The following is a 15,605-nucleotide window of genomic DNA, read 5'->3' on the forward strand; positions in this document are numbered from 1 at the left end:
GAGATCTTTAACGATTAATTTAATTTGTGTATTTTTTAACAATTAATTAGTCATTTTCATTTATCACAATTGAATTTTATTATTTTATTATTTTTATTTAATAAATTATATAATCATATTATTTATATGGAAACAAAAAGATTCATATTGATTTGATGTTTGTGATTAAAATAAAATTTTATTTAATAAAAATGAGGACCAAATAATCCATTAAAAGGAAAAAATAGTTGCTATCCAAGGATTGCACCATAAATCAATAACAGTAGTGGTGGGCGGTGGCCGAGTCTCCACGCCATTTCCATTAGTCAATATGATAGAGAATTGATCCTTCCAATCATTTTCTAGGAATACATGAAGATATAAGTGAAAAGTAGGGGAGAATAATAAGGCATAGAGAAATAAATAGGAGAGGGAAGTTTCTCTGATAGAGGAGAGAGAAATGAAAGCTAAGATATGTCCATAAGATATTAAATGCATGGATATAATTTATTTTAATTAAAATAATTTTCTAATATTATATCATTTTATTTAATAAAATTTTAACGTAAAATATAAAAATTTTAATTATGGATAAACTTTTACACTTGGTTTGATTGTTTTTTTATGTGTTCATTTTATTATTTTAACTCGATTTGATTTTAATCAATAAAATCGAATCGTATAAATTAATGAGTAATAATATATTATTTTTTATAATATACAAATATTAGAGTATAACTAAAATTAAATATTTTAATTAAATTTTAAAATATTAAAAATAAAACATAAAAAAATAAAAAATTTAATTAATAAAATCGAATTAAATTGATTTAATTTAATTTAAATTAATTTTTATTTAAAATTAATTTAATTTTTATAAATATTAAAATTTTAATTTTTAATTTAGTCAGCAAGGAATATAAACTTTTATTTCTAACCATGTGATGTTTGCCTTTAGAACTGCACTAATACGCAGGAGCGGATGAAAAGTACGATAAGGGGAGACACGTGTTGTACCGGCGATCGGAAAATGCTTTGAAGGGGGATGAAGGTGCCGCAGCGGCGCAGCCGATGGTGCCGCAACAGCACAGCCGATGGTGCCGCAGCAGCACAGCCGGTACCTTACCAAAGGGAAGTTTTTGACTCCGCCACTGTCAATACGTGTTCCCGTGGGTCGATATTATGCCTCCTCCTTTGTGCCTATTGTTTCTTTGGAGCCGCCACTGTTCAACGGCAAATTTCTCGATCTTGTTTTTTCTGTTTATTGTATGCGTGCTTGTTCATGTGGTTTTTGTTGATTGTGACGGGTGTGTCGGATCGGATGTGCTTGCATCGGTTGGGGTTTGGGTTGGTTGGGAGTTATGGGCCATGCAATTTTCTAGGTTTTGGGTTGTGTAATATGGTAATATGTTTGGGTTGAATATGTGGGTTGTTCGTAGTTGGTCTGATTTTGGGATCTTTAGATTGGACAAATCCTCTATAGTTTTGTATTATATTTTAATTTTTATAATTCTTTAAGAAAAAATTTATTTATATTAGAATGTCATACATTTAACATAATATTCATCTATAATTATGATCTTTGATCTAGAGCCTTAACTTAGTTAGCTAAAAGATAACATTCGATGCTGGGTTCCGAGACTAAAGCTCACCACCCTTTTCAATGCGTGTAATGTCATCCTAAAGTCTTTAAATGTTGAAATCCCTAGTAAAAAAAAAAAGAAATCTTTTATTTTTTTAATTATAATTGACTCTAATTAGATGAACATAAGTATTTATTGATTAAATGAATATAAGCATTTATATCTTAGAGTCATTCTAGATGAAATAGAGATTAGTCCGAACACATCTTCCCACCATTACTAATATTAGCTAATTCCAAAAATTATATAGATTTCAAAAAAAAAAAAAAAAACTTGATTGTCATCCATACAAAATCTTTGTAATAAGATATTAAAAAAAAAAGATAAAATCTTGAAATCACAAGAAATTGATAGAAAAATAAAATTATGATAATTTTAGTTTTCTATAGTTATGAAGGGGCTTGTATTTTGGAATTCTAATGTTGGCGCCATCGCCCGTCTTACCAATGGTATCACCTTGGCTGCTTTTAAGTGAGAGTATCTCTATATATCTCAACAAAAGATTTCTTATCAAAGAAACACATTATTGAATTTTACATAAGATATGGTAATGTGTCTATAGACACTTTCTTCTTGATTTAGCTTTTAGGGTGAGTTAGATCGGATTCAAATTTAATATGACATCATAGACTTGTATCAATATTGAGCCTCCTATAAATATATCACATTCCAATATTGAATCTCATATCCGTTTGGGATAGGAGTAACTTGCCCCTTATAAGAACTTTTGATTCAAATTTAACAATGTTTGTATCCAGAATTTTATAAGAAACTAATTTATTTGAATTTCTTGCAAAATTCTTGTTTGAAATAAAAGAATTCAAAGGTTTTTAATTTGAAAATGAGATGACATTTTGAATTATTTTGTAAGAGTTCATTTGAATATTTTTATTGTAAAATCATTCATACTAAAGTTGAGAAATATAAATAAGAGAAAAAATTTAATTGAAAGAAAGGATAATTTTCAGGGACGTGGAACTTTGACAAAATCCATAAATTCATCTCTAACTAAATTTTGTGTAACAACTTAGTTCCTAACTTTTATTTCTGTTTAATAAAATGATTCTTTTATTAAAAAGAGATATCTAACTATTAGCATTAACTAATGAATATGTAATTTTTATTAATGAAAATATCCTTTAAAGTGGCCGACGCTTCCCTTCAATAACAAAAACAAAAAAAAGAATTAAGGCTGAAAATTGATAAAATTAACTACGACTCTACTTCTTATGAATTATTGAATGTGATAGATAAAAATGAATGTGATAGATCTTAAGTTCCATCAGAGATGACGATCAAGTTGAGTAAATCATACAAGTTGGTAAAGTTGTAATTTGTCTCAAATGGAAGTTTTTCTAGATACATGACTCTTAGGATTTGCTCAATTTTGCCTAAAAATAGTACAAAAATATGAGATATATTAACAACTAAATAGCAGCAAAAACCTGATTTACATGATGGCTTGAGCAAAGCACATCTCATACCATTCAGTAATTTAATTACAGGAAGTTAAGTTTAAATTGTCTTCAATTTTCCAAGAGAGCACTGCAAGGAATATTTATATACACGGGTATGTATATTTCAAGTAGTGGGACAAGTTAATTTGAGAGAGAGAAGTTGATGTCAATAGAGAGGGAGGGTGAGGAAAGAGCGATGACAGTCGAAGACGAAGCTCCCTTGCTAGCCTCTCCAACAAAGAACGCGGAGGAAGCTCTGCAAGAAGGCATCAAATTACTTAGGGTTTGCTGAACGAAGGGTTTACTCAATAGGAGATGAGAAATCTACGATCCTGATGACAAATAGAGACCGAGAGAGGGATCGAGAGCTTCTCATTCCCGTCGTCGATTGTGTACACAATAATGTCTCCTCCAAATCTTTAGTTTAAAACATTGTATACAATTCAGTTTGCATTAAAAAGGTTTAAAACAGACTCACAACATTACAATTTAAAATATTGTAAATAGTCCAAACAAACCCACAACCCACAAATCAAAAGTCCACTAATCAGAGCCCATCTCACGCTCAGCATCGAACAGAGGATTCGAAGGAGAAGGAATGCCTCAATCGTCATCACATTTGAAGCAACACTGACTTGCCAACGGGTAAATTCAATTGTCACCGTCAACACCGACTTGCTAACAAGCAAAACGCTGCCAACTCAAAGTTGATAACACTAGTGAACCTTGCTTTGGTCGAATAAATTCTAAGGTGAAGTTAATTAGTCTTTGCATGTAAACACAAAGTAAATAAATTCAAAATCGCAAAGATAGACAATAAAAAATTACCACCATAGCGATACGTAAAAATCGACAAATCAGTCGAGAACCATTAACGCCACTTACCGCAAGCCAACAAAATTATTGCCACTATTCAGCGGACAAAAAGATCAATTCATGATTTTTTTTTTTTACTCATGAAACAATTTTATCATTGTCATTCAGACTCCCGTATTAATATTTATTATTATATGTAATAAAATATAAAATTTATTTATTTTTAATATAAAATTTAAATTAAAATATTATAATGAATACTGGATTTTACTATTTTGGTGACAGGCCAGTCCACAGTGAAGCGTCGGTCCAGGACCCGCAAAATTCCACGAGTAAAAAGACTCGATCCATTTGGAAAAGATTCAATTTTCTCTTTTCGAGTTTGACCTGAAAACTTAGCAAAATGAGTATTACTGGTCCAGTTTTGAACTATTCGATTAACTCGCGCGTTAAAAAGGAGAATTAAATGACCCTTAATATTCGTATGTCAGAGACAAATGGCCAATAAGAGTGAGGTCATTACATGTCACTAAAAAAAAAATAAAAGGAGAGACACCTTCCTCTCATACAAAATTTATAAACTTTTATAAAACTCTATTTTGGATCTCAGATCATAATGTTATATATTTTAATAATAAAAAATTTTTAAAAACTGTATTGTAATTAATTTTTTTAAAATTTAATTTAATTTTTAATTAATTAAAATTCTTAATTTTATTATTTAAAATTTAAAATTTTGAATATAACTATAAACTTAAAACTTTTTTATTTTATTTGTTCAACGAGTCTTTTTGTAATTTATTGAAATTATACCCCTGACTCCATCATTCCTCTCCTTTTCTCTGGCAACCATCCTCTGCACACTGTCTGCGACGCTCCATCTTCTTGTTCTCCAAGATTAAACCAGACAATTCCTTTTACACTGCAATATATTAACATATTTCAAGCTTCCATTGCTATTGGCTTGTGATCGAGGTAAGCATTTCCTTTCGTCACTGTTTCTTTCACCTGTTTGCCACAAGCTCTTTCGCCATTGGATTTTGATGCGAGCTGATGAAGCAACCAATTAACCTTTAATGTTTTATTATCAATGGCACAAAATTTTATCATGTTTTGCTAGCATTAATGTTTGTGATTGATATAGTCATTGTACGTGAGTTGTTTGATGAAATGTCCCAGTGTTACTCTTTAGTCTCTACGGTTTATCATGTTAACCTGCCGTAGCAATTAACTTCTACAATAACTCTTTGGAATATGCAACATTAATTTCTGGCGATTTAGAATGGAATATGTACAGTGGTAATGTGGTATGACCTTTGTAGAAGACTGGCTCATACTATAATGAACCTTCATTCAAGTTCATTATTTCAATTCCATCCCAAAATTCAGACTTCATGGTGATGACTGGTTGATTTTTGCTACCTTTCTGAGAGACCCATATAGATTTTTTATTCATTCTTAACCCCTATTACATTAGTAATGGAGTAAGCTTCCTGTATGGAAAACCAGTGTTTGTTATCCTTTTGGCATCATATGACCTAGAAGAGTCACCTAAATAACACACTATTAGGCCTTGTTTGATTCAAAATATCCTACTTAAGTATATTTTCCATGCCCGTATGATTATTTGTAAGTTGTGAAAGACAATAATGTTTATAATGTAATTTGAAGCGTAACAAATGAAAAGATAAATCGGTAAAATCTATGGAATTTAACTAGGGAAGTGTAACTTACCAAGTCCTACCTAAGTAAGTTAAATTACTTCCCGAAGTAGAATTTTATTTCGCAAGAAGTTAACTTAAAAATGCAAACCAAAAATAGAGATTTTTGCACTTAAAAGTGCTACTTCCTTACTTTACTTACGCCCAACCAAATAAGGCCTTAGTGAAAATTTTGTGTGTATCTTGTCATAATATAAATGTCAGATAACTCAAGGAATGAATAAGATGCAGATGCAGTGCTTGTCCATGAGCATTATTTATTTGTGGGAAATAAAACTGAGCTGTATTGCTTACTGAATCTATGCTATGCATGGAATTCAACTATTGAAAGAATGAAGTGTTGAATTTGTCTTTCTTACATGTGCTGCATTTTCATTCTGTCCCTGCTAGTAAAGATGCTAAATTCCTAAATAGATAATTCTTTTGTTGCTAAATAAAATCTCAGGAGAGTCAAAGGAATGACAGTTTTAAAAAGGTACGTGTTGAGGTTGTTTATATCATTGAAGTACATTACAGCTAACGTTGTAGACAGAAACAACGGGAGGATTGTTGCAACGGCATCAACAGTTGAACATTCCATCAAGAACACACTTGAATGTGATCGGTCCTGCAATGCAAAAGCAGCAGCAGTTGTTGGAGAGGTGTTGGGTATGCGTCTAAAGGTGGAGGGTCTTGATCAAGGACAAGGAAGAGGAATTCATGTTAATATAAGCAAAGAGGTTGAGAAAAAAGGTTTTAAAAACCAAACCAAGATATGGGCTATTGTTAATGCCCTTAAAAATAGTGGAGTTAAGGTTATTTTGGACGATAATGATGACAACACATCTGGAACAAAATTCCCATAAACCTTTTTCCCAGTTTCGGTGTTTGTGTTTTTTGGGGTAGATGATTTAAGCAGTGTTATGTTGGAAAGAATATGAGATAGCTTTAAAACATGTTTGATATGTGAATTTATGAGAATGGATGGCTTTGCATGTGCATGAACATATCTTATGTTGAGTTGCTGATAAACAAGAACAATAAATTTGGCCAAATGCGTATTTTAATATTTTTACTGATAAATATTTCAATTTTAATCGTAATTTAATAAACACTTAAATTTTTTTAAAAAATTACTTTCAAATTAAAAAAAAAATGTTACTTTTAAACACCCTTTAAAATTATCAATTTACTTAAATTGTATTTAAAAATAATAACTTTTTAAATTTTAAATATTTATTATATTATAATTAAAATTAAAATGTAAAAGAAAATGCTAAAACAGATATGCAATTACCTATGAAAATTCACAAGACCTAGTGGCGTGGACATTGATAATGCATCTTCAAGTCATGGACATGTGGGTGTTGGCCTGGTGAGTTTGGTCGAAAACGACTGGGACTACCAGGGCCAAGGCGTTTACTGTGAACCAAGAAATAAATGCTGTAATCACCAGCCTTTTGGGACCATCTGCACGAAGGTCCAGCTGGATTCTGTTTTTTTTTTTTGAAAAGAAAACTTCACTGCTCCCCTATCTTATGAGCAAAGTGTTAATTTCCAGAAAGCTCTCTGCCCTTGCAATAACGTATATATACATACATATACATATACATTTCAATTTAAACTTAGATTATAAAATAGAAAAGGGAAATTAATTACTTAGTTTTTATTTTTCAATTTTTTTAAAAAAATATACATTTTTTAATTCTCGACTACTTGGTTATTCCCATGAATTTTAAAAATGAAATAGTTTTAATTTTAAACTGATAGAGATTGGATAATTGTGATATAAAATTGTAGAGATTGACTAGTTGTGGTTTGAAATTGAAAGGACAGAATAATTTTAATTTTGAAATTAAAGAGTTATGGTTTTGAAATTAGGAGACAAAATAATTGTAGTTTTGAAACTATAGAGAAAGTAATTAAATAATTAAAAATTAGAAATATAGACTTGTTAATATATTTTCAGAAAATACGAAAATTAAATAATTAATTTTACTAAATTATAAAACCTAGATAGTAATTTTAAGAGTTAAAATTTTCTTAAGAGGTAGATGTCGCTTAATATTTAATAGTTTAATTTAGTTTCTTTTTTAGAAAGAAAATATGAAAAATTCATATATAAAATAGATGTACTAAATTTTTGTTCGAAATATAAGATAGAATGAGTAATTTATCATAAATTTTTTAATTTTTTAAAAGTAATTAATATTTTATTAATTCATTTATTTATTTTGATTCCCTTTTCAATGTGTATGCAACCAAGTTGCTTATGTAGACTTCTAACCTTTTTTTATTATTTTTTTCATTCAATCATTCACAAATTACTCTTAACTTTCCCCACACACACACACAATAATAATAATAATAATAATAATAATAATAATAATAATAATAATAATAATTTACAAACTAATCTTTAAGTCATTGAATAATAATTACATTTTTTGACTTTGAATTTTATCTATTTAATGAATGCCATATGATAGATATTGTTCTGTGAAAATTGACAAAATATTTTTTTTTTTTGTTATTTTTAGTTTAATGAGAGTTTATATAATTAATATTTATATAAAGCAAAGGACCAATAGAAAAAAATATTCAATCCTTCTTCATAACTAGTCAAGCTCTAGAATGTGTTACCGTTGATTTAGCTTGATGTATTTTTTTTTTAAAAAATTAATGACTAATAAAATTATGTATGATTTTATTTTTTTAATAAAAATTTTATAAATTAAAAATAAATAAATTTTTTTTATTTCAAATAAAAATTTTGATGACTTTAATTCATTTCATTGATTTCAAATAAGGGGATAAATTAAAGAAATTTAAATAAAAAATAATAAATTAGAGAAATTATTGAGTGGGATAAAAACATGAAAATGAGTTGTGCATTATGACGGCTTGATTCATTAGCAAAAGATTATAAAATAATTAAGCCTAAATAATTGAAATATGAAAAAGTTTTGCACATGAGAAACTTCATGCAGTCTGATCATTGATCTACTCACAAATTTGGATAGCAATTTTTTTCTAAAAAAAAAAAGAATGAAACAAAAATTTACTGTGATATTATTAAAATTACAAGTAGAAGGGAGCATTGAATATCACAAAATAATTTATTATTTGAAGTTATATGACATCGTTATAAACTGTCGTTACAAGATAGAGATCACATAGTAAAGATCCAAATAAAAAGAGATTCAGATACTTTAATATTCAGATTGCCATCATGATTCGCCTTCTCTTGATAGGCTAAGTCTTGACATAAAATTACTGCTAACATGTGTATTTTCATTTGACTTCAGATCGCAGGATTACCTAACTTATTAGTTGGCGATATCCCTTATCGAGTAGTCGGTCACATTATTGCCAGATTTTTAGAAAATATTATATTTATCCCTATTTTCTTACAGTATAAAAAGAAAACGATCACATAAACAAATAAACGCTATTTCTAAGACTACTCAAATTCTAAGTAATCCATTATATTTTCTCTATTCTTCTAGATATTGATTTGAGTATCAGAGTGATTATCGTGAATATCCACCACCGCCTTACGTTTTCTCTCTTGCATATTTTAGCTAATTATAGGATAATTCCAGTCTAGCCACATCATTATTTAATATTAACAACATCATTATCATTAGTCGAGAAATTTAATATTTAGTTTTTATGGTATAAAAAAATTTATTAATTGATATAATTAAAAAATATATTTAATATTTTAAAAAATTTATTAATTTATTATTTTATTAATTTTAACGATTAAGTATTATAAAAAAATTTAAAATATCATTGAGAGATTAATTAATAGATTTTTTTATAAATTTAAGAGATTAATTAATAATTTTTTTTAATTTATAATAACTAAATAAAAAATAATTAACTATTAAAATTAATAAAAAAATTAATTAATAAATTTTTAATGTGTTAAAAATATTTTAATATATTTTTTAAAATTAGATAATTAATTGATGAATTTTTTAAAATTATATTAAATAATAATTTTCTATTATTATCGTTTCTTCATATATGAAACATTATGGCAGAGCTGGATTCTTTCATGTCCTAAGTAGAAATGATCTGTGTCTATTTTGGAACTATCAAGAAGTTTGTGCCTCTGTCTTCCAGCAATCATGATTTCAAGCATATCAGTAAGATGTTCTAAAAAGAGATTATTTTTTAGGGAGATTTACAATTTAGTCCTTGGGTATTGTCATTATTAACAAGTCAGTCTCTGTATTTTTAGAAACCTATTAAAACGTCCTTATGTTTTTTTTCCATCAACGAAATAGTTCTTCCGTCCTCTTTTCCATTAAAATTAGATAAAAGAGGAGAGAGAAAATTTTTAAAATCCAATTTTACCCTCAAATAAAACCATTTATTTAGTCCTTGGATATTGCTATTATTAATAAGTTAGTACTTATATTTTTTAAAATCTATTAAAACGTTTTTATCTTTTTTCATATCTATTAAAATGTTCTTATCATTTTTTTCCAATAAATAAAATAGTCTCTATCTTTTCTCATATCTATTAAAACGTCCTTATCATTTATTTCCATCAATAAAATAGTCACTACTCATCGTTTCTTTCTGTCAATGAAATCGTCCCTCCCTATATTTTTAAAAATATATTAAAACGTCCTTATTGTTTCTTTTTGTTAACGAAATAGTCCTTATCTTTTTTCAGATCTATTAAAACGTCCTTATTGTTTTTTTTTGTCAACGAAATAGTCCTGTCTTTTCTTTCCTCCTCCTCCTCAAAAAAAGAAGAAGAAGGAGAAGAAGGAGAAGAAGAAGAAGAGAAAGAAGAAAAAGAAGAAAAAAAGAAGAAAAAGAAGAAGAAGAAGAAGGAGAAGAAGGAGAAGAAGAAGAAGAGTAAGAAGAAAAAAAAAAGAAAAAGAAGAAAAAGAAGAAGAAGGAGGAGAAGAAGGAGGAGAAGAAGAAGAAGAAGGAGAAGAATAAGGAGAAGAAGAAGAAGAGAAAGAAGAAAAAGAAGAAAAAAGAAGAAAAAAGAAGCAAGAGAAAAAGAAGCGAAAGGAGGAAGAATTGATGAAGAAGAAAAGAAAGGAGGAGGAGAGGAAAATAATGGGGGGTAATTTAGTCTTTTACTATATTTTTAACGGTAAAAATAAATGGAAGGACTATTTCGTTGATGGAAAGAAAACATAAAAACGTTTTAATAGGTTTTTAAAAATACAGGGACTGACTTGTTAATAATGACAATATTCAGAGATTAAATTATAAATCTCTCTATTTTTTATTACCCACATGTATCTCCAATTCAATTAAGTATAAGATGTATTTATAAAAATTAAATTTTTAATTTTATTTAATAATATTAAATCAGTCATTTCAATACTATTAATTTATTATAATTATTAATTTATATTATTGATCGATAAAAAAATAAAAATTAATTTAATTAATAATTAACAAAAATAATAATTTGAATAGAAGATTTTACACGTCCAACACATGAATTATTTTGTCAAACGAAATGATGAATTTTGTAGTTTAAGTTGTGCCATTTCAATTTTTTTAATAATAAAGAAAAAGGCAAATGAGAAAGTCTTTAGTGAATAGCTTCAATTAAATATCATTGAAAAGGAATTCATCAATCAAAATTATCTTTTTGGGATAAATTACAATCTAAATTTTTAAATTTTTATAAAATTAACTTATTGATTATTATTTCAAAATTACTCATTTCTATTTTAAAATTATTCAATTAAAACATGTATATATATTTTAAAAAATTAAACTCTTTAGTTCTTCTTTAATAAAACAGTATTTTTATAATTTTAATTATATATATTTTTTAGTCTTTAAATTTTTAAATATTTATATTATTTAATTTTTTATTAAAATAAATTGAGTAATAATTATTTAATAAAATGATTAAAATTTTAATTTTATAAAATATAAAAATATTTTAATTAAATAATTTTAAAATAGGGTTTAACTAGTAAATTTTTTAAAAATAAAGGATCTAATAGTAATTTTTTTCTCTATATCTCCTTTATAATCTACTTCCACATGGGATTTAGCTTATGCAATCATCACATGTATAGAAAAAAAGATGCAAAAGAGCCCTTTGATCACATGTATTTGGAATCTATTCACAAATTATTATATATGGATTTTTCTTCTCTTGAAAAATATACACAAATATACAAAAAGCAAAATCCAACAACTTCTCTACCTAAAAAAAAATTTTTTTAATATAATTTTTATTCTTTTCCATTTGATTTAATTTTTATTTTTAAAAAAATTTAATTATTTTAATTCGATTTAATTTTAATTAAAAAAATCTATAAATAGTGAACCGTCGTATATTATTTTTAATAATACAAAAAAATTATATTATAATTAAAATTAAAATATTTTAATTAAATTTTTTTAAAAAGAAAAGTATATTAAAATTTTAATTAATTAAATTAAAATAAACTGATCGATTTAATTTAAATTGATTTTTATTTAAAATAAAATTAATTTAATTTTTATAAATATTAAAATTTTAATTTATTTAATTTAATTTAATTTTAAACTAAATTTACTGGCCATAATAAATGAAACTATATTCGAGTTTTCTTTGAGAAATTATCTATGATCCAGGTCCAATACTTTGTGTTTAACTAATATAATTTTTATAGATTTTATATTCAAAATATTTTTATTTAATGAAGGTATTTAACAGATTTATTTTAAATGGTAGATGGTGAAATATTTACACTCGTGTGTGGATAGATGTGCTTGTGTGAGGTTACAATGAATGGTAGGCATGTGGTACCATTGTATGTGAGTATGACATTCACATACATCATGATGTGGCATCATGATTTTTGCACGTCCTAGTACTAGCTGTAGCAGGCCCACATGGACGTGTGCACTAAAAGAAGGGTTTTTTAAAACTTTTGAACTTTGTACAGTAAAAGGATTGAATTTTTAGCAAATTAACTTTATTTTAAAATTATTTAATTAAAATATTAAAATTTAATTTTTTTATTAAAAAATTATTAATTAATTTATTTAATTTTTAAAGAAATTAAATAATATAAATATTTAAAATTAAAAAAAAAAAACTATATAATTAAATCGCTAAAATGAATAAATAATATTATTTTCTATGTATTATTTTAATCTAACACATTAAGATATTAATTCTAAAAAATTTAAAAATAATTATCCTCCAACCATAAAATAAATATGTCCAACTGTCAGCTACGCCACCAACCCAAATTATGGGATACATTTTTTTTATATTTCTTTTTTATTTTTTCTAAAATAGGAAATTGAAAAAGGAAAAGAAAAACAAAAAAAAAATTCTATAGGAGACCCCACATGGTGTTGTCTAGCTATGTGTAAAAGTGATTCACAGCACTCACATCATGACACCTATCTGTAGTTCACCCTCTAAGCTCATCATGACATGGAAAAATTTAGTAAATAAATGGTGGGGCCTGTATCGTACTAAAATGCATGTCCCTTCTTATTTAGGGTATATGTCCTTATTCTGTAGGGCATGTAGTGATGCTGCTTCAGATTCCCACACTATGCGACTCATATTCATCTTAAAGCCGCAGAGAAATGGCTTTACATTTGGCTCTTTTTCTCTTCCTTTTTTACTCTCCTACAAACTAGAGGACAGCAGCAGCAGCAAATTGTGGCGCGCGAATCATGCTGCGAGGCTTATCAGGACACCTAAGATAAAGGCAGGCGTGGTTCTTCGGAGGTTTCGTTGGGTAATTTTAACAAATAATTGGTAGGCGACAAATTCATTCCAGTTACTTTGATAATGAGTAAAAATTAGTTCATAACTTGAAATCTAAACTCGATTTAATTCATAAGTTAAATTTCTCGATTCAAATTCAACTCGAGGACAATACATTAGAAGTAAAACTATATTAGAAGATGAAAACACAAACAAAATAGATAATCCAAAATTTGATTTTACCTTCTCCTTCTCACTACTCTATTTTTAGTATTTACATATCCTAATTTTTCATCATCTTCACATTACAGAGCAGGCGTTTGGGTTCTCGTCATTGAACTTCATGTGCACAGGGTAACCCGGGACTTGTCCATATCCGTATTCATACATGGGCACTGGCTGTGGCTGAGCCATGTACCCGTTTCCATAAACAGGCATAGGCTGCATTGCCTGACCCATGTACCCACTTCCGTACACATGCACAGGCTGCTGAGGCTGAGGCTGAGGCTGCCCCACGTATCCGAACCCAGGACCTGGACCATATCCGAAACCCGGTTGCATCATATACTCTATTTTGTTCCCTTCTACTTTAGCCGCCGCACCGCCACCGCCACCGCCACCAGCAGCTGCTTTATCTTGCCCATCACCACCACCCTTGTTTTTCTTCTTCCCGCTGGTGTTCTCACCGTCCTTGTCTCCGCCACCACCTCCTCCGTCTTTCTCCTTCTTTGGAGGAACAATCTCAACGGGTCTTTTGAGTCTGTCCTTCAAAGTCTCGGTCAACGCCTTAACGTCCATGGTCCCTTTCACTGTCACCGTTTCCTTCTGCTTGTCTAGAGTCATCTCGTGCACACCTGCGGAAGCAAAGCCTCATAAAGCCGTTAAAAATTAGTGAAAAAAACGCCGTTGCATTAACGGAACGGAAAATAGCAAGATATGATAATTTTACCTTTCGTCTTGGAAACGATCCTGTGAATCTTCTCGATACATCCCAAACAGTGGAATGCCACCTTGATTACCGCCGACGTCACCGGAGCCTAACCCATTATTTAAATTTTATAAAAAAAAAGACAATAAATAAAATATAAAGAAAATATTCTAAAATGCGCATCTCCCACCTGACTGAAAATAAACTTGCAATAAATATATGATTGACTACCAGTCCGATTCCGAATTGAAAATGAGCGCCATTAAAATCATGCAACACATGCGCAGTTTAGAGAAGAACTGTAAAATGCGCCTCAATAGGAACTCGGTCATTAATTAATAATAATAATAACGGTACCTCTTTTGGCTTCTTGTTCTCGGCGTCTGGTTTCTTGTCGCTGGATTTCTTGTTGTCACCTTTGTTGTTTTTGGCATTAGAATCTTCCTTCTTGGGCTGAGGAGAGAGAAGTTCTACCTTCTTCTTGGTCTTTTGATGGAGAATCTCACGAATCTGTGAAGGATCTATTATCCCTATCACTGTTAACTTGCTTGATTCAGTGTCTGCTTTGACGCTTTGGACACCTGAAGTTCAATCATGGAAACAAACCCAGTAAGCCAAACAAACTTCAAATTAAACAATAACCCAACTCAAAATCGTAAGGCGACAATGTCTCTCTTGCAAAATTTACCATCCAAACCACGAGCTAATTTGATTATCTTAGATACACAGCCTTCGCAATGCATTTCAATCTTGAGAATGACGGTCGGAGGATGCTTTCCCCCTTCCTTGCCACCACCGTCGTCGCCTTCCTTCTTTTGTACTACCTCCTTCTTCTCGCCTTCGTTGTTGTGGTCGTGGTCGTGCTCGGAGGTTTGGTTGTTGCTGTTGCTCTTCTTCTGCAAGGAAGAAAAATAATGAGAAAACATGAAAACCCATTAAAGAAACCAGCAAAAAATGAAAAGAAAAAGTTGCAAAAAACCCATTAAAAACAGAGGATTCGGGGTGGGTTCTTTTCACTCACCTTGCCCATTGCAAATGTGAGAGATGAGAGAGATGAGCGGTTTCTACTATATGCTAAAAGAATTAGTTAGAAGCAGAGAGAGGAGTTACTAACAGAGTGAAGATTTATTTATAGGCAGAAAGAGAAACAGAGAAGGAGAAGCGAAGGCGGTTGTATGATGAATAATGGAGATGTAGCGACCTTTATGAATGATGATGGTGATGATGATGGTGATGATGATGATGATCATGCAGCTTCGGCGAATGAAATGGGATAGGCTCGCAGTTGATGTGTCATTATTATAAGCGCTTTTAACGCTTGGTGGCGGAGTTGATTTTTGGTTTCGGTTCTGATTTTGATTTTGA

General features: G+C 29.1%; 1 protein-coding gene across 1 annotated transcript; it reads right to left on the reverse strand.

Moving 5' to 3' along the window:
* Nucleotides 1-13,436: 13,436 nt before the first annotated feature.
* LOC110613081 (heavy metal-associated isoprenylated plant protein 3) lies at nt 13,437-15,488 on the reverse strand. Its single transcript, XM_021754014.2, has 5 exons — nt 15,262-15,488; nt 14,929-15,136; nt 14,598-14,821; nt 14,262-14,349; nt 13,437-14,166 (listed from the first exon to the last, which is right to left on the reverse strand). The coding sequence occupies exons 1-5, from the start codon at nt 15,268-15,270 to the stop codon at nt 13,613-13,615; spliced, it is 1,083 nt and encodes a 360-aa protein (XP_021609706.1). The 5' UTR covers nt 15,271-15,488; the 3' UTR covers nt 13,437-13,612.
* Between the last annotated feature and the right edge of the window lie 117 nt (nt 15,489-15,605).

The sequence above is a fragment of the Manihot esculenta genome, chromosome 4 (genome assembly GCF_001659605.2).
Source record: "Manihot esculenta cultivar AM560-2 chromosome 4, M.esculenta_v8, whole genome shotgun sequence".
In the NCBI taxonomy this organism is placed as follows: domain Eukaryota; kingdom Viridiplantae; phylum Streptophyta; class Magnoliopsida; order Malpighiales; family Euphorbiaceae; genus Manihot; species Manihot esculenta.